Source organism: Mastigoproctus giganteus, chromosome 5, assembly GCF_048544385.1.
Source record: "Mastigoproctus giganteus isolate SK-2022 chromosome 5, ASM4854438v1, whole genome shotgun sequence".
NCBI lineage: Eukaryota > Metazoa > Arthropoda > Arachnida > Uropygi > Thelyphonidae > Mastigoproctus > Mastigoproctus giganteus.
The window spans coordinates 10,018,356-10,045,355 of NC_143579.1; the positions used below are offsets into that span (position 1 = coordinate 10,018,356).

Consider the following 27,000-nt stretch of genomic DNA (forward strand, 5'->3'; position numbering starts at 1 on the left):
ATTAGCATTTATCCAGTAGTGTTCAGAGAGGGAATAAGCAATGACCAGGCAGAGTAAAGCATCGACTTCAGTCACTACAAAGCATTAAGTTTTGTTAAGTTTATGGTTTTGAGGTTTTCATTTGAAATTTTCACAACAACATCCTACCCTTGCGTATTACTCTGTTTCTATACATATATCTTGTGTATATCTCTGTTTCAGCGAAACAAGACCCGGACTTTGTTACTGGCCAGGAATAATACATTTTATAACCATTTTATATGTACTGTAGTCTGTTTTCATTTGTGGTGGGAAAATTTGTTGCAAAGTTAATCGAAGGAGTAACTTGGGAAGAGAGAGAGAGAGTGGAAAATGAAACAAAAAAATTCAGCTAATCACAGAGATTTTCATTTGCTTTATTGGCAGAAAAAGTTCTGCAGCTCTTATCAAGCATCATGTACCATTCTGTACATTTCCAAGTGCAGTGATTCTACATTTTTAAGTTTCTCATAACATGAAAAAATTTACTCATTACCACCATTTTTTTCCCAACTTGTGATAGAAAGGCTGAAGATGTCAGTATATTTATTATTCCAGTTTTCATTAGTTTCCAGTTTTAGCATTAGCATTAGTAGAGGCATTTGATGCAAGAAAGCAAGATTATGCAGCATCAGCCAAAAAAAAAATAAATAATAAATAAAATAAAATAAAATAAAAAAAAATAAATAAATAAAAATTATTCCACTTCACCCCTCTGTTCGTTCGAAATACTTGTCCAGCTGAGCCTTAAACTTATTTAGGCTATCAACTTCCACGACAAGGGATGGAAGTCTGTTCCATCAACCAACCACCCGCTGGCTAAAGGCAAATTTCCTCACGTCTATCCTACATCTGTCTTTCCTCAATTTGAATTTATGCCCTTTCAGGTGATTTTTCTGAGCAAGAGGAAGAATCCCATCAGAATTGAGCATGCTCAAACCATTCAAGGCTTTATACACCTCTATCAGATCACATCGCCGGTACCTAGTCTCCAGACACTGTAATTTGCAAAACTTAAGCCTTTCTTCGTAAGAGCACCCCTTTGTTCCATTCACCAATCTTGTTGCCCTTCTCTGTACTCGTTCCAGCATCCCTACATCCTTCTTGAAATGAGGCCTCCAGATCTGTATACAGTACTCTAGGTGTGGCCTGACCAATGCCTTATACAAGGGAATAATCAAATTGGTCAGGCAAGACTTCCCCTTAAACAAAACCATGTTGTGTCTGAGCTATAACTGAAGTCTTCTCTAGATGATCCTGCAGTGCTTCTTTAACCAGTGCCTCCATTAATTTTCCGGGAACAGAAGGTAACCTAACAGGTCTATAATTACTTGTGTCGCCTTTTGATCCTCCTTTGTGAATTGGGGTCACATTTGCACATCTCCAGTCCATGGGTACTTCCCCCGAGTCCGAGGAAGCTCTCATAATTATGGCTAAGGGTTTGCTTACTTCCTTTGCTGCCTCCTTTAATATAACTGGATAGATCCCATCCACCCCAGGTGACTTTTTTGTATTTATCTTCAACAATTTCTCCTCCACTTTGCTCTCAGTTATTATAAGATTCTCTAGCTTACTGCCAGAGTTGAATACTCCTCTGGCATTCCCCTCACTGAATAACTACTCATGTGTGAATGTCGATGCAAAATATTCATTTAGTTTGTTAGCTACCTGAGCAGGATTATCAACAGTTGACCCATCGGTATCAAGTGGACCAATCTGATTCATCCCCTTCCTTCTAGAGTTTACATAAGTAAAGAACTCTTTGTTGTTTTTCTTTACTTCCCTTGCCAAAGATTTCTCGTAATTAATTTTCCTTCGCCTGCCTAACCTCCTTTGTAACTTGGTTACAGATCAACTTGTATCTATCATAGGCTTCTGTGTCACATGTTAATTTGTATGTATCCCATGCATTTTTCTTCTCTGCCATATGTCTCATTAGGTCATCTGACATCCATTTAGGCCTAAACCTTGAACAATATTTCTTAGTTGGTATGTAAAGCCTAGTAGCTTCCAAGATAAGTTCTTTGAATGCTTCCCATTTTGAATTTGCTGTTGGTAACATCATCAGTTGGTCCCACTGTATAGAATTTAAATACTGTCTCAGTCCATCGTCGTCGCCTTTACGAAAGCAATAACCCTTCCCTTTACCCCTAATGGTAGTAACCTACTAACAATTCACTATATGGCCAGCGCAGCGAAGTTTGTGGTGTATGTATCGGCATGAGCTGCAGTAGAGTAATTTTTACAATTGTGGAGACAATGTCGAAGAGAAAGTGTTTAAGTATTAATGATAAAGCAAAGATTGTTATGATATTGACCAGGGTTTTAAGAAAAAAAAAAGCAGAGAAATATGGCATACCTGCAAGCAGTTTATCTACGATTTTAAAAAAAATCAAGAATCAATTTTAAATGCAACTGAAGGAGGAGCAGACAAGAAGCTAATTAAGTTGTGTATATACGAAGATGTTGATAAAGCTGTTCTAAAATGGGTGAAATGATACGTGAAAAGAATATCCCAATATCGGGCCTAATAATTAAGCAACAAACTCTGAAATTTGCCCAGTCACTTGGACATACAGAATTTAATGCGAGCACTGGGTGGCTAGATAAATTTAAGAAGCGCCACAGAATTGTGGAAAAGGTTATTTGTGGAGAAAGTGTTAATGTAAGTGAAGAAGATTGCAACAGTTGGAAGAACAATACCTTAAAGAAGATTTTGGAAGAATATGAGTGTAATTATGGTTTTAATGCTGACGAAATGGGTTTATTCTTTAAATGTTTACCGAATAGAACACTTGCTTTTAGAGATGATAAATGTTTTGGCGGAAAACAAAGAAAAGAAAGAATCACTGTGCAGTTGGAGCAAATATGACAGGAAGTAAAAAATTAAGACTTTTATTCATCGGAATATCAAAAAACCCAAGATGTTTTATAGGCACAAAATCTTTGGAAGTTTACTACACCTTTAATAAAAAAGCATGGATCACGAGTGATATTTTTGAAGAATGGATATTAAAACTAGACAAGCGTATAATAAAAGAAAAAAGGAAAATCGTGTTGGTAACTGACAACTGTCCGGCACATCCTGCTAGTATTTCTGCCAAACTTAAAAGTGCCAAGTTGTTTTTACCACCAAACGTAACGTCAAAACTCCAGTCAATGGACTAAGGCATTATTAAAAATTTTAAATTTCATTATCGAAAGAGAATAATAATGAAGATTGTCAATGCATTATCATAAAATAGAAACTTGGAGGTTACAATTAACCTTAGAGATTGCATCTCTGAACTGGCAAACGTTTGGACAAACGATGTCACCGAATACACTATTCAAAATTGTTTTTCGAAAGTGGGATTTGCACTGAATACAGAAATCGAACAACAACTGGACGAACAAGATGAACTGCCCCTTTCACAACTGAAAAACTTTTGGATATTATTAGAATCATCCGGAAGTATCTAAAATGAAATAACACTGGATAGTTATGTTTATGTAGATCAAGATCTGACTACGGCAGAACATCCAAATGAAGATGAAACACTGCCGAACCGTGTTAGACGTGACCATAATCACAAAGAAATTAATGATGATGCTGAAGATGCATCAGAACAACCCGTAGAAAAGCCAACTTGAGAAGAAATGATTAACGCTTTTAAAACGGTTTGTATGGGTCTACAGTTTTGTGAAAACGTTCCTGATAATTTTTTAATGCTCTGAACAAATGTGAGGTTTTCTTTGAGAATCAGATATTTTAATTGTACTGTACAAACGAAAATTACAGATGTTTTTTTAAATTTGTGATACTTACCGGCAAAAATTGTGTAAACGTAATTTAAATAAGTGTTTTTGAAATAAAATACATTAAAATAAATGTAGATTTGTTTTCATTTTCTAATTAGATAACAATTTCTAATAAAAAGGATATTCTCTGTATAACGAAATTTCTCTATAACGAATTTTTTCGCTGGATTTATTGAATTCATTATAGGGAAGTTCGACCGTAGTTTGTAATAATAATAATAATATATTATTATTAGCCATATGGTGTGAGGCTTATGCTGCACTAGCCAAAAAAATAAATAAATTCCCAAATTAGCCTGAGACAGAGAATCAGAAGTAGAAAGGAATCACCAAAAGAGAGAAGAATGACGATATCCAGCACAGGACTGTTGATGTGCCAAGCCCATACTCACCAGATGTGAGCCCCTGGGGTTAATATGTTACTTCATTGCTGTAGATTTATTTTATTTATTTATTATTTTTTTTTTTTCTCTATTCTTTGTCTGCACGGGTAGCACAGTGGTATTACCACCATCCTTTCCCCTCACTGGCTGGAAAAGGCCTAAGTTCGAATCCCATCGATGGAACGAGGAACTTTAATGGGCTTTTTTCACTCAGTAGCTGAGTTAGTCGGTCTCGGACATAGAGAGCAAAGTTTATTCCCCAGAAACTGGGGTTTTTTTCGTCCAGAAAACAGACAAATCGTCCAGAGAACACATGCAATTTACAGACAAAATAAATATATGGGTAGATGTAATCATTTACAGGGGATCCGAATATCATAATTTTTTTTTTTTTACTATTCTTTGCATTTTTTACAATTTGACAGAACAAGTTGTAATTTTATTGCTCTGATATCAGTATTTCTTTTATTGAAAATTTGTTGGTGGATTATTTATACATCGAAGAAAGATATTATAATATGAATTTGCACCAATCACTTAGAACTCTTCAACTTCCTTTCTCTGAAACGTTCGTGATCAATGGCTCAGAGATGCTAAATATAAGAACTGACTCTGCAAATTAGATGGTGATTATTTTAAATACTTTTTGTAAATATTGTACCTGCACGCTGACAGCCAAATAAAGTGATATCGAAAGGCATCATAATTAAAAATAAATCACAAGAAAGACAAAGTGCCCTTTAGTTTTCAGCATTAGAGAGTGTTGCCATTCAAGAAAATTGGAGATACAGAAGGTGCAAAGGCAGAAAGCAGCATATCATTTTTCATAGATGTGCATTGCGTAACTGATCATAGTTGATCACAGCTGTGCACTAGGCAGTTGATCACAGCTGTGCACTGTGAATTGGGTAGTTGTTCATTTAGCATTAGTAGAAGCATATGATGCAAGAAAGTCAGCTTATGCAGCATCAGCCCAAAAAAAAAAAAAAAAAAAAAAAAAATGCTCCCATTTCACCCCTCCATTTGTTCCAAATGCCTGTCCAGCTCAGCCTTAAATTTATTTAGGCTATTAGCTTCCACAACAAAAGATGGAAGCCTGTTCCACCAATCAACTACTTGCTGGCTAAAGGCAAATTTACTATCTTTCCTCAATTTGAAACTGTGCCCCCCCCCCCCAGGTTCTTAGTCTGAGCAAGAGGAAGAATCTCATCAGCATTCAGCTTGCTCAAACCATTCAAGGCTTTATACACCTCAATCAGATCACCTCGCAGTTACCTACTCTCCAGGCACTGCAATTTGAAGAATTTAAGCATTTCTTGGTAAGAGCACCCCTTTGTTCCCCTTCTTTGTACTCATTCTAGCAGCTCTACATCCTTCCTAAAACGAGGCCTCCAGATCTGTACACAGTACAGGTGTGCCCTGACCACTGCCTTGTATAATCACCTCCCTGTCCCTGCTAGCAAAATTCCTATATATCATTGACAAGACTCCATGACCTGCCCTGGCATCCCGTCTGCACAGGTCATTGGAGTCTTGTCAATGATATATAGGAATTCGAGTGACATTTGTGAATTTCGTTTTGCAGACTATAGGGTAAGTAAGGATTTCAAACTGCAAAGAACAAAATGTACTTCAATAATATATGCAATGCTATAGCACCACATTTCGTGGATGATTTAAAACTTAATTTAGGAAATAGAAACTTTTAAAGTTTCTATTTCCTAAATTAAAAATAACATCCTAAAAATAAAGTTTAATTATCGATGAAAGTAATAACATTAGTGTTATAATATTGGGAACTGTAATACGGTACTATTCGAATTTCAAGAAGTGATTTGTGGTAACTTTTCTTGACATAATCGAACTCAATGAATGCACTGCAGAAGAAATATGTGAATCTTTGATATTGTCGCTAAGAAATAATGGATTAAAGCTGCACTGACAATGCATTCGCGATAGTTTAAATTAACAATGATGTATAAGATTTTAAAGGCTGAGATTCCCTGTCTGCTTTTTATCAACTGTGTATATCATTCACTCCAACTAGCAGTGTTGATGAGTGTCTACCACAAAACAGATTTTCTTATTGTTCTCACACCCAACCTTATATTTAGCCTGTTAAACAGGCTAAATATAAGAAGCTTTATAGTTTAATGAATGATGGAGTTCTACTTTTAATCACCGATAAAGCACAAGTGCAGTTATTTTATAAATTTCATTATTCTACAAGTAAATTGAAACAAAACATGCAAGAAAATTTTTTCTAATCATCTGTTGCCTTATAATTTCTTTTTAGAATGTAAAAAAAGAATAAAGGCACATAAAGCAGCCATGCTAAAAGGAAGAGAAAAAAAGAGAATCTACAGAATCACTAGAAAAAAATTTTTTTTTTTTTTCCTCTAGTGATTTATTGCAGTAGAAAAATTTTTTTTTTCTTGTGCAATAAAATTCACTCAGTATATTGCTGTTATTCTTGACTGTACAACTGATATCGGCCATCAGGAACAGGGCCAGATTAAGGTATTCTTGCACCCCGGGCAGAAAGATTATTTGGGCATCCTTTGCATATCCTAGAAAACTAGGAAAGGCACCGACTCCGAGCTATAATCAGCTTCTAAAAATCAAACTACTATTTTTAAGCCACCCGAATAATTAAATTTATCTGCCATGCTGTCTCTTATGTCTGTTAATTGTGTGTGTTCTATGGTCAATTTATCTGTTTTACTTGACGAAAAACCCCGCTATCTATGTCTGAGACTGACTAACTCAGCCACAGAATGAAAAAAGCCCATTAAAGTTCCTCGCGTCATCAACGGGATTCGAACCCAGGCCTTTGATCAGCTTCTGGAGCCCCTGTGCAGGTAGCACAGTGGTATTGTCACTGTCCTCCCCACACCGGGTGGAAAATGCCCAGGTTCGAATCCCGCCAATGACACGAGGAACTTTACTGGGGTTTTTTCACTCCGTGGCTGAGTTATTTGGTCTCAGGCGTAGACTGCTAGGAATTTCCCCGGAAACTGGTTTTTTTCGTCCAGCAAGAACAGGCAAATTGACCAGAGAACACACAATTTATAGACAAAAAAACTCATAGGTAAATCAATTACGGGAGACCTTAATAAAAAAAATTTTTTTTCAACTGCCCTGTTAGCTCATGCCTTAATCTGGCACTGATCAGGAACAAACATCCCGACAATTAGATACGTCTCCAATGGAACGTTTTGGGTTCCATTAGGGGCTGAGCAGCTAAATGACCAGAGGAACAACAGTACACGACACTACACATATACAAAATCCATATACCTTTAAACCTCTGTCATTGACAATGTTCTCTTTCAGACAAACAGTGTTATTGTAGGCGCCTCCATAGCCAGGTGGGCAGGAACAGCAGTGCGTAGTACACGCCCCTTGATTAGACCAGGGTTCGAGCCCATGAGCACCAAATACGGAGGATGCGGAAAGGTCAGGGAATGACCACTGGATATCCCCGGAGCAATATGGACTTAGTTGCTAATGCTCCTAAAAACCAGATATCAAACAACAACAAACATAACCAACAGTGTTCAGTTCAGTGTGTTGAAGATCAAACGATACCAGGAGTTTCTCCCATCACCACAAGTTTACATTGTCACGTGATACAGTACACTGTAAATGCCAGAGATTTAAAAGTGTATAGATATTGTGCAGTGTAGTGTTGTGTACCGTTGTTCATCTGGTCATTTAGCCGGTGAGCCCCTAATGGGACCCAATGTTGCTTGCACTTCGCCCAGTGGAGGCAGATCGGGTACACCAGCACACAATTTGAACTCTGGCAGGCCCTGCCACCTATTTCCTGGGTTTCAATGGCAAGGGCCTTAAAAAAATAATAATAAATAAAAAAATGACGACTCTGTAGGGGTTATAGGCAAAAAAAAAAAAAAAAAAGCTGTATAAGGCTGAAAAATTGGGTGAACAGAATTTTAGTGCTTTTAAGTTTCGACTGTGTGGAGCATAGACAGGCTGGGTGGGGAGACTGAAGATTGGGGGGGGGGGGTAGAAGTTGGAAGTAAGGGTCGATAGAGAGATTGACTCCTGCATTTGACAGTGGGACAGGCCTGAGTCCCACCAGAAGGAAGAGTGGGGAGGCGAGGAGACGGACACCTACAATGTATACTATGCAGAGATGGGGGAAACCCCTGTTGCCATTTGACAGTAAATAGACTACATTCTACTCCCCAATAAGCCAGTCGGTGTGTATGAACAATTCATAAAACTTATCAATTGTAAAGAGCAGTACCGGAGAAAATTTGTACAATGTGCTGAAACAGGAACTCAAAATATTAGGATTAGACATGACTAATATCCGAGGGAAAGATTATGACAATGAAGCTAATATGAAAGGAAAAGTTTCAGGTGTTCAGGCAAGACTTTGACAGGAAAATTCAAGAACATTTTTTACACCATGTGCTTGTAACAGTTACAATCTAGTTCTAGGGGATATCCTGTCCTGATGCACTTCAACATCTGTACGTGCTCTTTTCAGCATTAACAAAGAAATGATCATTTTCCAAAAATATGTAATGGTCTTTCTGTAAAACCTCTCTGTGAAACAAGGTGGGAGTGTCAAATGCAGTGTAACGTACCAAGTTGGTGATTTCGATGATGCACTTTTGGAAATAGCATCAGAAGATGCCCAAACAAGAAGTGAAACTGAATCACTAGCTAACCAGATCAAGGAATTCACAAGTTTCTTGTTTCTTTAGTATTTTGGCATGATTTTTTTGTTTCACGTAAGTAAAGAACTGCAAAGTGATTCTATAGATCTTGCCACAGCCCTTTCTTCTTCATTTAAAAACCTTCTCCACTGGATATCAAAGTATAGAGAGACTGGCTTTAAATAAATCTTAGATGGTGCCACAAAAAAAAAAAAATATTATTATTATTATTATTATTACCCGTAATTGATTACATAAATCTGTATTTGTGTCTGTAAATTGCGCGTGTTCTCTGGTCGATTTGTATGTTTTGCTGTAAAAAAAAAAATCTGTTACTGGGGGAAAAAACCTTGCTATCTATGCCTGAGGCTGACTAACTGAGCCACGGAGTGAAAAACAATCATTAAATTTCCTCACATCGTCGACAGGATTCGAACCCAGACTTTTCCACCAGATGTGGGGAGGATGGTGACGATACCACTGTGCTACTCACGCAGACTTGTTGGTGTGACAGAATTGGAAATATCTCCAGAATTTCGCAGAAGATCATAAAAAAGAAAGAGGGGCACTTCAATTACCAGCCTGCTGATGAACCTATAACAAATCCTAAGGAAGCTTACAAGGTAAACTGTTTTAATAAAATTGTAGACAAGGCTTTTCAATCTCTAGAGTCATGTTTCTAGCAGTTAATAAAACATGCTAATCTTTTTGGCTTCTAGGGTAAATTTCTAAGAATTCCAAAGGGCGAGTTATTATTATTAGCTATATTTTAAGAAAACACGCTGCAGATTTAGAAATCTGCACTTTCAGATGCTAAAATCATTGAGGGCAACGAATTGGTCAAGTTCGTGAAGGTAGCAGATATTGATGGCCATATATTAGGGGAGGAAATGGAAACACTGAAACCAATTCTTCCAGAATCGCACTTCGAAAATCCTTTAAATATTTTACAATTTCTCGCAACTAATGAAAGAGCTACATTTAAATTATAAAAATTATTTAATTAAAACATATCTAAGGTCAACAACACTTCAAAAGAGACTCACCATCCTTGCTATTGTATCCATTGAAAGAGAAGCAAGGAATTTAAATTTTAAGAAAGTCTTCAAAGATTTTGCCAATAAATGAGCAAGATAAATATCCTTCTGATTAGTTTTGTTTATATTTCAACATTTCTGGTCAATTGTTAGCAAATTGCAATAATATAAAAATAATAAACAATTATTAATAGTTTTTAGTTTTTCATTATTTCAAAATATTGAGGGATTAATATATTACTTAAATGCTACATTTGGTCAACATGGCCCAGTAATATAGGTTATATTATAATGCAAGAAATGTTTTGATTTTAATTGGAAGTTTTTCCTTCTGAACACCACTTGGATGATCGTTTCATTTTGACACATTTATTTACCACTTGACACAAATTTGCTAAGAGGCTAGCTATTATCTGATGAGTGACCCAAACGTGTCCAAAACTGGCCACAAAAGTGACTTGCTGAGTCTCTTTCATTTTTAATGAATAATGGACTCAACTGATGATGATGATAATAATAGAGGCCGAAGTTCTAGTTCCATTACTACCCCTAAGGGGACAACAGTGTACTCAGACAGTCATGACAGAAAAATATAGCTCCCATTAAAGTTAATTAGCTGTAATATTTAATACAATGCTGGTTACATTTCAGGATTCATCTGAATCGTGTAACACAACAAAAGCTGCATTAAGGTTAAGTAATGAGATTGAGATGGTTAGTGGTGTTTTTTTTTTTTTTTTTAAATTAGTATAATGTCAAGAGAGGGCACAAATTCAAATTGAGGAAAGACAGATGTAGGATAGATGTTCAGAAATTTGCCTTTAGCTAGCAGGTAGTTGGCTGGTGGAAGAGACTTCCATCCCTTGTTGTGGAAGTTGATAGCCTAAATAAATTTAAGGCTCAGCTGGACAGGTATTTCGAACGAACGGAGGGGTGAAGTGGAAGGAGTTTTTTTTTTTTTTTTTTTTTTTTGGCTGATGCTGCATAAGCTTGCTTTCTTGCATCATATGCCTCTACTAATGCTAATGCTAAATGTTAATGCTAATTTGCTAGTAGAAATAAAGCTGTCATAATCCCATTATATAAGGCTTTTGTTAAACCACACTTGGAATGCTGTGTTCAAATATGGAGACTGTACCTAAAGAAAGACATTGAGCTTCTTGAAGGGTCCAAAGATGGGTAACTCGCACAGGTGAGATCGGCAAAAAGGCGTCCATACGAGGAATGACTTTGGATATGTGGGTTGCACAGCATGGAAATCTTAAAGGAGACTTGATTGAGGTGTTTAAGGCTCTGAGAGGCATAAGCAAAATAAATGAGGGTGAAATTTTCATTGTAACAAATGATTCTAGAACAAGGTGTCATAATTTCAAGTTTTTGCAGGGGGGGGGGTGGAGATGTTTAGATTGGATTGCAGGAAGTTTTATTTTAGCCAGTGAGTTAAAATTACTGGAACAAGTTACCAAACATGGGTGGTAGAGGCTGCAGTTTAGGGCAATTCAAAAGTCAGCTGTCAATTTCCTTTTCTCTTATTATAATTTTATTCTTATTTTTATTATTTATTTTATTTATTTTTTGTTATTTTAATTTACTTTATTTTTTTGTTATTTTAATTTATTTTATTATTAATATTTTGTTTAGCTGGTGCAACATAAGCCATAGGCTTTCTTGCACCATGTGGCCATTGCTAATACTAATAGTAAAGAATAAATTTGATCATTACCCCCACCAGTATGTACACATTAAAAAACCTACCATCTCCTTGCTCAATATTTGGAGATGACTGAGATGTTGCCTTTCCTTGAAGCAATACTGTTGCTAGAACATGAGCAAGCATTACAGATGACTGTAGCATTCCCTCAGCATCTAAAACAATGGGAAAAAATGCATTAAATTATTCAGGAAATAAAATATAATTTCTTGAAGTGTTATATTGTATAAATTTAAAAAAATATATAATTTGAAAATTATCACATGAATATGTCCAATTTCCATCTTTGAGGTAGTATCCGCTGCAGCTCAATTAAATTTGGGGGAAAAGGAAAAAAAGAATATATTTTGGAAAAAATGAAAAATATGATTTCATACATTTACAGAGTTTTAAAAATTTGATATAACATATTAGTATAGTATTTTAGCAGCTTTTACTTGAATTCCTATTTAGTATTAAATATAAATGTTTGGTATATAATAAAATGCTAGAAAATTAAAATGACATAAAAGTTCACTTCTATTTCTGTAATAGGCTTGTTAAGAATTACTGAATTCCAAAAAAAAAAAAAAAAAAAAAAGAACTACTGTGGGGCAGCTATGGAAATAGTTTAAATTATAAAAAAAAAAAGAAAAAAAAAAAAAAAAAAAAATGGGAATTCCTCTTACTTCAAGCTTCTGAAATTATTATGAACTTACTATCTTCATTTATGTGTATTTGTGTATGATGCATTTTACTACAAAAATGATTTTTTGTGTTGCATAACTGAGTTCATACAAACTTTTTTTTTAAAACATTTAGCATTAGTAGAGGCATTTGATGCAAGAAAGCAAGCTTATGCAGCATTAGCCAAAAAAAATAAAATAAATAAAACATAACCACTTCCACTTCACCCCTCTGTTCATTCGAAATACCTGTCCAGCTGAGCCTTAAACTTATTTAGGCTATCAACTTCCACGACAAGGGATGGAAGTCTATTCCCCCAACCAACCACCCGCTGGCTAAAGGCAAATTTCCTCACGTCTATCCTACATCTGTCTTTTCTCAATTTGAATTTATGCTCTCTCAGGTGACTATTCTGAGCAAGAGGAAGAATCCCATCAGCATTGAGCATGCTCAAACCATTCAAGGCTTTATACATCTCTATCAGATCAACTTGCCGGTGCCTAGTCTCCATACACTGTAATTTGCAAAACTTAAGCCTTTCTTCGTAAGAGCACCCCTTTGTTCCATTCACTAATCTTGTTGCCCTTCTCTGTACTCGTTCCAGCATCTCTACATCCTTCTTGAAATGAGGCCTCCAGGCCTGTATACACTCTAGGTGTGGTCTGACCATTGCCTTATACAAGGGAATAATCACCTCCTTATCCCTGCTAGAAAAATTCCTATATATCATCGACAATACACCATGAGCTACTCTTGCAGCCCGTCTGCACTGCTCAGAGAACTTCATATCTGCCTGCACAAAAACCCCAAGGTCCCTTTCATTCTCTACCACTGTCAGTGTTGTACCACAGAGTTGATACGTTGATCTGGGGTTGCTGTTTCCCATATGTAGTACTTTACATTTGTCAATGTTAAACTTCATTTGCCACCTCGAAGCCCATCTGCTCAACCTTTCCAGATCCTGTTGCAGTAGAATAGTGTCAGTAGTGTCCTTGACAACCCTGCCAACCTTCGTATCGTCTGCAAACTTGGACATTAAGCTTGATATACCATCATCAATATCATTTATAAATACAGAAAACAATAATGGACCCAACACTGAACCCTGAGGGACTCTACTAATAACATTAGTCCACGATGAGCAGTGTCCATTGATTACCACTCTCTGTCTTCTCCCCGTCAACCACCCCTTTATCCATAGCAGCAATTTGTCTCCAATGCCACACTGCTCCAATTTGTGCAGCAGTCTTCCATGTGCAACAGTATCAAAAGTCTTTCTAAGATCCAAGTATATAATATCAAAGTTATTCCCTGCATCCAGTTCTTTTGTGACTGCATCATAGTATCCAATCAAATTGGTCAGGAAGACTTCCCCTTAACAAAACCATGCTGTGTCCGAGCTATAACTGAAGTCTTGTCTAGATGATCCTGCAGTGCTTCTTTAACCAGTGCCTCCATTAATTTTCCAGGAACAGAAGTTAAGCTCACAGGTCTATAATTACTTGTGTCGGCCTTTGATCCTCCTTTGTGAATTGGGGTCACATTGGGGTCTTATCTGATTAAGCATCCCCAGTCCATGGGTACTTCCCCTGAGTCCAAGGAAGCTCTCATAATTATGGCTAAGGGTTTGCTTACTTCCTTTGCTGCCTTCTTTAATATAACTGGATAGATCCCATCCACCCCAGGTGCCTTTCTTGTATTTATCTTCAACAATTTCTCCTCCACTTTACACTCAGTTATTACAAGATTCTCTAGCTTACTGCCAGAGTTGAATACACCTCTGGCATTCCCCTCGCTGAATAACTCCTCATGTGTGAATGTCGATGCAAAATATTCATTCAGTTTGTTAGCTACCTGAGCAGGATCATCAACAGTTGACCCATCGATATCAAGTGGACCAATCTGATTCATCCCCTTCCTTCTAGAGTTTACATAAGTAAAGAACTCTTTACTGTTTTTCTTTGCATCCCTTGCCAAAGATTTCTCGTAATTAATTTTCCTTCGCCTGCCTAACCTCCTTTGTAACTTGGTTACAGATCAACTTGTATCTATCATAGGCTTCTGTGTCACGTGTTAATTTGTACGTATCCCATGCATTTTTCTTCTCTGCCATATGTCTCATTAGTTCATCTGACATCCACTTAGGCCTAAACCTTGAAAAATATTTCTTAGTTGGTATGTAAAGCCTAGTATCTTCCAAGATAAGTTCTTTGAATGCTTCCCATTTTGAATTTGCTGTTGGTAACATCATCAGTTGGTCCCACTGTATAGAATTTAAATACTGTCTCAGTCCATCGTAGTCGCCTTTACAAAAGCAATAACCCTTGCCTTTACCCCTAATGGTAGTTACCTCTTTGAGTAAATCCCACTTCAGCACTCTGTGATCACTGCCACCTAGTGGTTCATTTACCTGCAGATTCTTAATGCATGAAGAATCACTACTGATAATCAAATCAAGAGTATTACTCCCTCTAGTTGCCTCCCGTACATGCTGACGTAGAAAACAATCATCCAATAAATCCACAAAAGCCTTGCTAGTGTGTGAGTGACCAGCCCCCAAATTCCAGTCAATATCTGGGAAATTAAAATCCCCCATTATAAGACTCTCTGATTTACTGGCCCACTCTATTTCCCCGTACAGTTTCTTATTATACTCATCAGAGTCATTAGGCCTATAGCACATTCCTACTCTCAATTTTGATCTCCCAATGCTTATGTCACACCAAACTGACTCGACACTGCACTGTCCAGCAATGTCGACTGGCTTTACTTCCTTGGATTTTATGTATTTCTTAACTAATAGCATAACCCCTCCTCCCTTCCTACCCTTCTATCCTTTCTGTAGACATTGTACTCCCCAAATTGCAGTTCTGCATTCCTTATATCTGTGTGACCCCACGTCTCTGAAATCCCTACAATATCTGCCTTTGATGTTTTGAGCAATACCTCAAATTCATCAAATTTATTTACTAAACTCCTAGCATTGGTGTACACGCAAGTATACATGCACCTGCTCTTTTTCTTAGCTACCCTAACACAAGCTATGTGTTTATTTGTAACCCAATGATTCCCAGCAGTCTCTGAACTATCCTGCATCTTATTTTCCAGGCTGCGGCTCATTCCAATAGAAGCAGTGCAAGAATCACTTTCACCTCTGCCAGTGGCTACTGTTAATCTATTAGTCCTTGTATCCCCCCCCCCCAATCTAGCAGTTTTCCGACCCACCTAACACTGCTTCGATAGCATCAGTAAACATTCTTGCACCCTTTCTATTTAAGTGTATCCCATCCCTGTAGAAGCAGTCTCTCCTGTTAACAAGTACAGACCAGGCTGAAAAAAATTCTACCCCTTGAGCCTTGCACAATCCTTCCAGGGCCGAATTGATCGACAGGGCTCTCATCATATACTCCCTCGTATCGTTTGAAAGTGTCTGCAGAATTGCAGACACTTTCAAATTCAACCCTAATTCACGGCTTTTTTTCAACAGTGACCTGTACTTGTTAAGTAATTCCGGCGGTCTCTTACTCTTAATATTTCCTGACTTAAAGATCACCACTGGCAACCAAACCTTCCATGATGATCTTTAAGTCAGGAAATGACTACCCCTTCACTCTTTTATCTGCACTCTCAAGCATGTAACACTTTAAAACAAGCTAAACAAAAACTAACTGAGGATCAATCTGCAAACAAAGATAAAAGAATTTTTCACGCAGCCATAATGGGTATTATGGTTTCAGAAAAACAGATATTCACCATCTGCAGGGCAGGAGGATGTACAGGTGTGAAGGGTTCCTCAACTGTAGAGCTTATAGGATAAAGCACAGTGAAGGTCGAGAATTCTATCTTCTAATAGGTTTCTGTCATTAATGCAGATTTCTGCATTTCTATACCTCTTATCACTGTACAGTTTTAAGATGTTTGTGGGAAACATACTTTGCAGGGAAGGAACTCAACTGCGTGTTTTGGAAGGAGAAATGGATAATGTCCATCTTTTACACTCCTCTATTGATCTTGATTTACAAGTTGATATATATCTGGTTAAGCATTTGATGGGAAAGGAGTTGAGCAAGGGTGACAATGTTTCTTGTCTGCTTTTTGAAACTTTTTTTTTATTCAATGCTATTATTTGTCTGCTACACTCTCTGCTGCTGTTTCTACCATTAGGCTTCCCAAATACCTAATTGCTCACCATTCTAGCCGCTCCCTTTTAATATTTCAATATTTGATTCATACCTTTCTCTTCCTGCTTGCACAACTTTTGTCTTCTCAATATTTTTTCACTGCAAACCTTTAAAAATATTCTCTTCATGTATTAACCAATTTTTGCAATCCTTCCTCAGAATCTACCAACCACCATATCACCAGCAAATCTAACTCACTCAAAAAGCTATCTCCAAATCTCAATCCCATATAATTCTCCTTCATCCATATTTTATTTTTATTTATCAAATGCCTCTTGAACCATTTCTCCTACATATATATTGAGGCTGTAAAATACAAAAACCTCCATCTATCTCTACACTTTAAGTGTCACCATGTCCTGCCTAAATATTACTCCCTAAAATAATCTATTAATCATTCTCTGTGATATCCAATCCACTCCCATTCTTTCCAATATAATCAATAATTTAACCCAGTCTATTCAATCAAAAGCTTTCTTAAAATCTATAAAACATATAAACACATCTTTATTCACTTCCAGATCTCTTTCTGTTAAATTCTCATTATGCTTTTTGCCTCTCTTGTTCCCCCCCCCTGCTCCTGAAGCCAAACTATTCTTGCTCTATTTTTTTTTTTTCCCCCATTGTTTTATTTAATTAACATGTGAAGAAGTTTTTAGAGTGGGGACACCAAAAGTACACTAAGTTATAACTGGAAATTAAATGATGTCACTGTAACTTAGAAGAAATTGGAAGAGGAATTGCTGAAGCTAAAAGTAAACGAGGTTTTAGGATTGATGGGATCTATCCAGTTAGAGGAAGAGAAGCAGCAAAAGAGGTAAAAGTAAGCCTTTGGCCATAATTATGAGGGCATCCTTGGATTCAGGGGAGATTCATATAGATTAGAAGTGTGCAAATATCACTCCTATTCACAAAGGTTGGGGGGGGATCAAAGGCCATATGAGCAATTATAAATTACTATAAACTTGACCTGTTCTAGAGAAAATAATGCAGCCAGTGGTTAAAGAACAATTGCAGTATAATCTTAACATGAATGAAATTATATACAATTAATCACAGCATAGGTTTGTTAAAGGGGAGGGAGAAATCCTGTCTGACCAATGTGATAAACTATTATGACACAGTAACAAAGGAACTGAGTGCAAATAATAATTTTGAAATCATATATTTGATCTCAATAAAGCTTTTAAAACTGTTTCACACAAAAGTCTGCACGAAAAATTGAATTTAGTGTGGCATTAGGGGGACAAGTTCCCATTCTTTTTTAAATTTCTTTTAACAATCATTCCTTAATCCATTCCTATGGATAAAGGAATAGTTGAGTAGCAAAAGATGGAAAGTATTTTGAATGGGCACTGCTCTTCTTGGACTAATGTTATTACTAATGGACTAATGTTATTAGTGGAGTCCCTAAGGGTTCAGTTCATGATACTGTTGAAGGCATATCAAGCTTAATGTCTAAGCTTGCAGATGATAAAAAGGTTGACAGAGTGATTGATGATAAGAATCAAGGCATACTACTGCAGCAAGACCTATAAAAATTGGGCAGTTGAGCTAAGAAGTGGCAATTGTGGTGCAAGGTATTGGCATATGGGCAGCAGTAATCCCAGAATAACATACCAATTAAATGGTACCACACTAACGTGGTGGAGACTGAAAGAGATCTAGTGGCAATTCTAGAGTGTCCGATATGAAGTTTGAGTAGCAAACAGGCTGCTAGAAAATCTCATGAGGTTCTGTTAATGATATACACAAGGGAGCATAAATTCAAGTTAAGGAAGAATGGTTGTGGGATAGATGTGTAGAAGATTGCTTTCAGCCAGTGGGTGGTTGATTGTTGGAACAGGCTTTGATAGACAAATTCTTGGAGGGTATGGATAGGTGAACTGTGCTGTTTTTTTTTTTTTTTTTTTTGTTGATGCTACATAAGCTTACTTTCTTGCATCATATATCATTACTACTAATACTACTTTGCCAGCACATTTTACAGAACAATGGTTGAGCTGCATCTTGAGTACTGCATACAATTCTGGAAGCTTCATTTCAAGATGCAAATCTCTTGTAAAGGGTGGAGAAGAGCAACAGAATTAGTTAAGAACACAAAGAGAGAAGACTTTGGTTCTTTGAATTGCAGTGCTTTTTTGAATTGCAGTGCTTGAAACTTAGGCACATGTGAGGAGACCTGACTGAAGTGTTTAAGGATTTAAATGGATTGAGTGAACTAAATGATGATTGATCTCTTTCATCTTGCATAAGACGACAAACTGAAAAATGATGGTTGCAGGTCAAATATGTAAAAGTTTGCTTTCAGCAAGGGTAACTGATCCTTGGAACAAGTTGTTGCCATCTAGAGTTGTGGAAATGGGTAGTTTTAATAAATTTGAGGAAGAATTAAACATATTACAGGGAATGGACAAGTGAGGTGGGTAGTTTTTTTTTTTTTTTTTTTTTTTTTTTGTGGCTGATGCAGTATAAGCTTGTTTCCTTGTCAAGGAAATATAAACATTTGCCACTATTAATCATCATGGTGTTATAATGTGTGAATTGGTATTATCTTTTAACTCAATAAGTTTTTCCATTTTTATTGGACCAAGACATGCATTGTCTTGGTCCCATAAAAGAAGAGATCTGTGGAAATCACTCACTGATTCCTCTGTAGAAATAGATGGAACGTAACTGATTAAAGCAGATTGCAGAGTAAACAAGTGCAAAATAAACAAATTCTTTCAGATGCTAGACTTCTATCAACACTATATTTGAATGTTATGTTCAGGGCTGAAGAACACCTAAAAGAGAAGGAACTTCTGGAGGGGTTCTTTCTTATTTTAAGGTTTAAAGAAGGGAGATCAGCAGTGATGATGGAAAACTGATATGCATAAGAGGAATGGCCGAGAAGGTGTGCATTACAAAGTTTCACAACTATAAATCTAAGGGGAAATGTGAATGAGATGTATAAGGCATGGAAGGAGTGAAGTGATCTTTGATTAAGTGGTCCTTGAGACTGTCAGAAACATTCTCTCAAGTATAACATGCTGAGATGGTAACAGGGAGTCTAAAGCACTGATGGAACTAAGATTCAGGTGAAACTTGAGTCCAGTGGAACAAATCAGTATGTCCGGTTGATCTGTGACAACCAAATCCTCTCTGGGTGACAGTTTACTAAGAGGATTTGGACAGTTCACTAACCGTCACATGCAGAGGATTGTACCTAGTATACTGGGGGTAACCACCAGGTGTGAACCCACATAATCAGGGGTCAAATGTGATGTCCACACCACACGAAGGAATGCTGTAACTCTCTGTTACTAGGCAATACTAGGCGATAAATGACTCTCATCAACAGAAACAATCCCATCGCTTTGCTTATTGGAGGCTTGAAGTGACGGAACCCATATTTAGTCTCGAGAGCAAAGCTCTGAGAACACCCCCCCCCCCCGCACACACACACAATATGACTGATATCTTTTGAGGTTATGATGGGCATCGTGACGAGATCCAATTTTCCACATATACATTTCAAGGGTACAGCTCTAAAACAGTATTTGGTATTTGCAGATAGCCACTACATAGTACACTGAACAGAACCTATTGGTAACCCACTAGGAGGCTTCTGGATTAGCTAGTGTATAAACTAACTGCGTTAACTCTGCCAGATAGTGATCAGAGGGAGTCGGAGCAATGTATATATGTGAGGCAATGTTATGTCAAGGAGCTTGGTATAGCATTAGCATTAGTAGAGGCATTTGATGCAAGAAAGCAAGCTTATGCAGCATCAGCCTAAAAAAAAAAAAAAAAAAACCACTTCCACTTCACCCTTCTGTTCGTTCAAAATACCTGTCCAGCTGAGCCTTAAACTTATTTAGGCTATCAACTTCCACAAGGGATGGAAGTCTGTTCCACCAACCAACCAACCAACCACCCACCCACCCACCCGCTGGCTAAAGGCAAATTTCCACACATCTATCCTACATCTGTCTTTCCTCAATTTGAATTTATGCCCTCTCAGGTGATTATTCTGAGCGAGAAGAAGAATCCCATCAGCATTGAGCATGCTCAAACCATTCAAGGCTTTATACACCTCTATAAGATCACCTCGCTGGTGCCTAGTCTCCAGACACTGTAATTTGCAAAACTTAAGCCTTTCTTCGTAAGAGCACCCGTTTGTTCCATTCACTAATCTTGTTGCCCTTCTCTGTACTCGTTCTAGCAGCTCTACATCCTTCTTGAAATGAGGCCTCCAGACCTGTATACAGTACTCTAGGTGTGGCCTGACCATTGCCTTATACAAGGGAATAATCACCTCCTTATCACTGCTAGAAAAATTCCTATATATCATTGACAATACACCATGAGCTACTCTTGCAGCCCGTCTGCACTGCTCAGAGAACTTCATATCTGCCTGCACAACCATCCCAGGTCCTTTTCATTCTCTACCACTGTTAGTGGAGTACCACAGAGTTGATACGTTGCTCTGGGGTTGCTGTTTCCCATGTGTAGTACTTTATATTTGTCAATGTTAAACTTCATTTGCCACCTCTCAGCCCATCTGCTCAACCTTTCCAGATCCTGTTGCAGCAGCATTGTGTCAGTAGTGTCCTTGACAACCCTGCCTACCTTTGTATCGTCTGCAAACTTGGACATTAAGCTTGATATACCATCATCAATATCATTTATAAATACAGAAAACAATAAAGGACCCAATACTGAACCCTGAGGGACTCCACTAATAACATTAGTCCACAATGAGCAGTGTCCATTGATTACCACTCTCTGTCTTCTCCCCCTCAACCAACCCTTTGTCCATAGCAGCAATTTGCCTCCAATGCCACACTGCTCCAATTTGTGCAGCAGTCTTCCATGTGCAACAGTATCAAAAGCCTTTCTAAGATCCAAGTATATAATATCAAAGTTATTCCCTGCATCCAGTTCCTTTGTGACTGCATCATAGTATCCAATCAAACTGGTCAGGCAAGACTTCCCCTTAACAAAACCATGCTGTGTCCGAGCTATAACTGAAGTCTTGTGTAAATGATCCTGCAGTGCTTCTTTAACTAGTGCCTCCATTAATTTTCCTGGAACAGAAGTTAAACTCACAGGTCTATAATTACTTGTGTCAGCCTTTGATCCTCCTTTGTGAATTGGGGTCACATTTGCACATCTCCAGTCTGTGGGTACCTCCCCTGAGTCCAAGGAGCTCTCATAATTATGGCTAAGGGTTTACTTACTTCCTCTGCTGCCTCCTTTAATATAATTGGATAGATTCCATCTACCCCGGGTGCCTTTCTTGTGTTTATCTTCAACAATTTCTCCTCCACTTTACTCTCAGTTATTACAAGATTCTCTAGCTTACTGCCAGAGTTGAATACACCTCTGGCTTTCCCCTCGCTAAATAACTCCTCATGTGTGAATGTCGATGCAAAATATTCATTTAGTTTGTTAGCTACCTGAGCAGGATTATCAACAGTTGACCCATCGGTATCAAGTGGACCAATCTGATTCATCCCCTTCCTTCTAGAGTTTACATAAGTAAAGAACTCTTTGCTGTTTTTCTTTACTTCCCTTGCCAAAGATTTCTCGTAATCTGCCTTCACCTGCCTAACCTCCTAGGTAACTTGGTTACAGATCAACTTGTATCTATCACAGGCTTCTGTGTCATGTGTTAATTTGTATGTATCCCATGCATGTTTCTTCTCTGCCATATGCCTCATTAGTTCATCTGACATCCATTTAGGCCTAAACCTTGAACAATATTTCTTAGTTGGTATGTAAAGCCTAGTAGCTTCCAAGATAAGTTCTTTGAATGCTTCCCATTTTGAATTTGCTGTTGGTAACATCATCAGTTGATCCCACTGTATAGAATTTAAGTACTGTCTCAGTCCATCGTAGTCGCCTTTATGAAAGCAAATACCCTTCCCTTTATCCCTGATGGTAGTTAGCTCTTTGAGTAAATCCCACTTCAGCACACTGTGATCACTGCCACCTAGTGATTCCTTTATCTGCAGATTCTTAATGCATGAAGAATCACTGCTGATAATCAAATCAAGAGTATTCCTCCCTCTAGTTGCCTCCCAAACATGCTGATGTAGAAAACAATCATCCAATAAATCCACAAAAGCCTTGCTAGTGTGTGAGTGACCAGCCCCAAAATTCCAGTCAATATCTGGGAAATTAAAATCCCCCATTATAAGACTCTCTGATTTACTGGCCCACTCTAATTCCCTGTACAGTTTCTTATTATTATACTCATCAGAGTCATTAAGCCTATAGCACACTCCTACTCTCAATTTTGATCTCCTAATGCTTATGTCACACCAAACTGACTCGACACTGCACTGTCCAGCGATGTCCACTGGCTTCACTTCCTTGGATTTTATGTATTTCTTAACTAATAGCATAACCCCTCCTCCCTTCCTATCCAGTCTATCCTTTCTGTAGACGTTGTACTCCCCAAATTCCAGTTCTGCATTCCTTATATCTATGTGACACACGTCTCTGATATCCCAACAATATCTGCCTTTGATGTTTTGAGCAATACTTCAAATTCATCAAATTTATTTACTAAACTCCTAGCACTGGTGTACACGCAACTATACATGTACCTATTTCTATTCTTAGCTACCCTAACACAACCCATGTGTTTACTTGTACCGCAATGACTCCCAGCAGTCTCTGAAATATCCCGCATCTTGTTTTTCAGGCTTCTGCTCATTCCAATAGAAGCAGTGCAAGAATGTCTTTCACCTCTGCCAGTGGCTACTGTTAATCTATTCGTCTTTGTCCCCCCCAAAGTTAGCATTTTTCCGATCCACCTAACACTGCCTCGATAGCATCAGCAAATATTCTTGCACCCTTTCTATTTAAGTGTATCCCATCCCTGTAGAAGCAGTCTCTCCTGTTAACAAGTGCAGACCAGGTTGAAAAAAATTCTACCCCTTGAGCCTTGCACAATCCTTCCAGGGCCGAATTGATCGACACGGCTCTCTCTCTCATCATATACTCCCTCCTATCGTTTGAAAGTGTCTGCAGAATTGCAGACACTTTCAAATTCAGCCCTATTTCACGGCTTTTTTTCAACAGTGACCTGTACTTGTTAAGCAATTCTGCCGGTCTCCTACTCTTAATATCATTAGTGCCAACGTGTACAACGTGTATAATTTTTGCTGTGTATACACCATAGTACACACAGCATACACTGTGTGTACTCGTACATATAATTAATTTTATTAATAAGAAAAATGAAATAAATTCAAAATAAAATTACAAAAATACTATTATAGTATATAATTATAAAAAAATTAAATCAAAAATCACAACTTCAAGGGTTTTATAAAACCTTAATCTTAGATTTTAAATTTTGCATAAAAATAAGATGGTAAATCCTGTCCAAATTATTTACGTTTATCCATTAATTATTCACTGACATCTGTCATTGAAACGTACAATACACTTGCAATACAATCACATTCTGTAGAGCCGAGAGTCCAGGAACTACTACTGCCTGTAGGCAAGTTTATGCCTACTTACCAGTGTTATCAGAAACTATGCTTGCTTACCATTCTGCAATGCTGCTGCTTACTCAAGTCGTGATATATGGCACAAATTCAAATGATTTAGAAGTCACGCAATCAAAATGTTAAAAACAATTTATTAACAGCAAATATAATAAAAATTACAATAAGCATAATTTCATGATATATTCTTCAGTGGTTGTATATTATATATATTTTGAAAAGGACTGTGGGCCGAAGGTTGCCCACTCCTGCTTTATATAATACACCCTCCCCAACTTTTCTTACTACTGAACACATCATGAATTAACAAATTAATAGAAAACACTTATCTGCAAAAAGATCTAAACCTCACAAACATTTCCATGTTCATTCTACCTATAGTTGGACAAATCCCACATACTTATTTCTTACAGAATCCCAATTATCGGTTGATTCAACAACTGCTCATCTCAGTTGTCCTAATTATTCGCTGTATGATTCCTTCCACTTCAAAGGTGGCATATGTGCATATGTCCATTCTGTTATTCTCTGTGAGAGACTTAGTAATTTCGAAGCTTCTCTGGCTTAAAATCTCTCTACCCCACGTGGACAAATTCATCTATTGCCGCTATCATTCACCAAACTCGACTAATCACTTAGAGCTCTTTGACTTTCCTCTTTAAAACTTGACCTTTTCCAGTCCAACTGTCCTAACAGTGGGTAATCTTTATTGATAATTTTAATGTTCATAACTCCAGCTAGCTTCTGTTTTCTAGACACACAGACCCAGCTGATTGAGGTGCTGAGGTTTTCCTAAAATGTACAGAATATTCATTTATCTACCAGAATACAGGACAATCCTAACCACACACACCAACATTCATTTTTTCTCACAACCTCTCCAAGTACACAGTCGAGGTGACTGGTCCTCTAACCACCTCAGATCACAATATGGTGATTGTCTCTTCTCCAATAGAGCCTATCTCTCACAGATATTCTCAACTTCGTGTTGTTTGGCATTAATAAAATATGCAAAATGGGATTGATCTGCAAGATTTTTTTTTGTTTTTTCCTTTGTTGTTGTATTACTATTTTAAATCCTCTGATGTCAACATTTGCTCAGATCATGTCAGTGAAATTATTCTCATAGGGATGAAATCTTTTATTCCACACTCCACTTTAAAATCTCATTCTTTATCTACATCTTTATTTACAAATTAATGTGCTAAGACTGTTAAATATGAGAATTGTTGCTTATCACAATTTGCATTAATCCAGATCTCAAGGTTCATTCCAAAGCTCAAAATTATAAAGCAGTTATTAATCAGTCCAAACTATATTTTGAACAGGCTTAGGAGCAGAAAACTTGCTTCTTATCCAAGTGGTAATAGAGCATTCTGGTCTGTTGCCAAAGATATTGGCCACAACTTTTGCCCATCTCTGTCAAAACTGGATGGTTCTCCTGCCACTTGAGATAAATATAAAGCTGGCCTGCTAGCATCCTACTTTTCCCTCTAACTTGTGTATTGATGATCTCGGTAAGCCACCATTCCCAGTACATTCTAATGTACTCCTGTGGTCTTCCATCAAACGGAGGTCAGAAGAAATTTGAACAGTCTTGATACCAAGATAGCACCAGGTCCTGATGGTATTTCTCCACTTAATCTTGAAACCTGTGCAACTGAGCTTACCCTCCTGTTCTAGGCATCCTTTTTACACTTTCTTACTCCACTGGTGTTTACCCTTCTGCTTGGAAATTTGCCTGTATTCAGTCATTTTCCTAAAAAGAGTGATAAATCACACCAATCCAGTTATTGTCCCATTGCACTTACTGTTACTTTTTTTAAAGTAATAGAGAAATCCATCAAAGTTTTCATAAAAAAAAAAAAAAAAACCCGTCATCTCCTAAAGTATCTAGAAACACTTCATGTGATCAATGCCAGGCAGTATGGATTCCATCAGTGTCAATCCACTGGTGATGTACTGGACAATGAATCTGTCCATAGATTACCCATCCATGGACAGATTCAATGGAAAAGTTTATTGAAACTCAAGAAGTTGCTCTTGACATTTTGATTGTGCTTGGCATAAAGGTTTTTGAAATAAGCTTCCATCTTAATGTTTGTCAAATTTTTTGTAATTGGGTATCCAGCATCACCCCGCATCACAGAACTTTCTAGTGATGACTGACAAACTGACTTATAATAAATAAATAATATCTACATACATTACTAAAACAGAGATAAAATATAAAATAAAAGCATTAAAATTCAAGAAAATATGGACAAAACTAATAAAATATATAATAGCTTTCGAAATGACGTGCCTCTTCATCAGCTTAGTGAATGAATGGCATATTGCAGTATATATATATATATATATATATATATATATATATATGTTGGTTAAAATAGCAAAGTCAGCTGAACATGGTCATGCATCACGAGTCTGGTGTCGGTATACGCTACGATCACCAGCATGCATCGCACTGCAAACCAGTAAATTCCATAATGGGGTGCAAGTGCCTCAAGCCACGAGCGCTGGCGGTAATGACGTGAATAGTGGATTTCAATATCCCGTCGGGGATCAAGATTATTCTGCTTAACCCAATAATGCTCGGCGATTGTGGAGTATTCAAAATTAGCGGCTCGAAAGCCACCTCATGTTCAGAAACCCGATCTATCAATCTCCTGGCAGACTCATGTACACAACACCTCCCACAATCCGGACATGTAATGCGGTATATGCAACCACTCCGTAGGAGAGGAGGAACAGGCATTTTCACCTTAGAAATAATAGACTGTAATTTCCTCCCTGGAAGTTGCACATCATATATGGTGGAGATGCAAAATCCTAGCAAGATGTTCCGATACGCCCAGATAACAGGGGATGAATCCGCCAGGAGATTAAAAGATTGGGTTTCTGAAAATGAGGTTGCTTTTCGAACCGCTCACTTTGAACCTTCTGTGGTCGCCGAGCATTACTGGATTAAACAGCATAATCTTGATCCCTGACAGGATAT

At 37.5% G+C, this 27,000-nt stretch overlaps 1 protein-coding gene across 1 annotated transcript in view; it reads right to left on the reverse strand.

The window, feature by feature from the left end:
• LOC150085164 (huntingtin-interacting protein 1-like) overlaps window positions 1-27,000 on the reverse strand; it is a 637,041-nt gene that overhangs the window by 226,177 nt on the left and 383,864 nt on the right. The window contains exon 22 of the mRNA XM_090373855.1: window positions 11,686-11,796. Coding sequence (XP_090229981.1) covers window positions 11,686-11,796 — 111 coding nt within the window. The remainder of the gene's footprint in view (window positions 1-11,685; window positions 11,797-27,000) is intronic.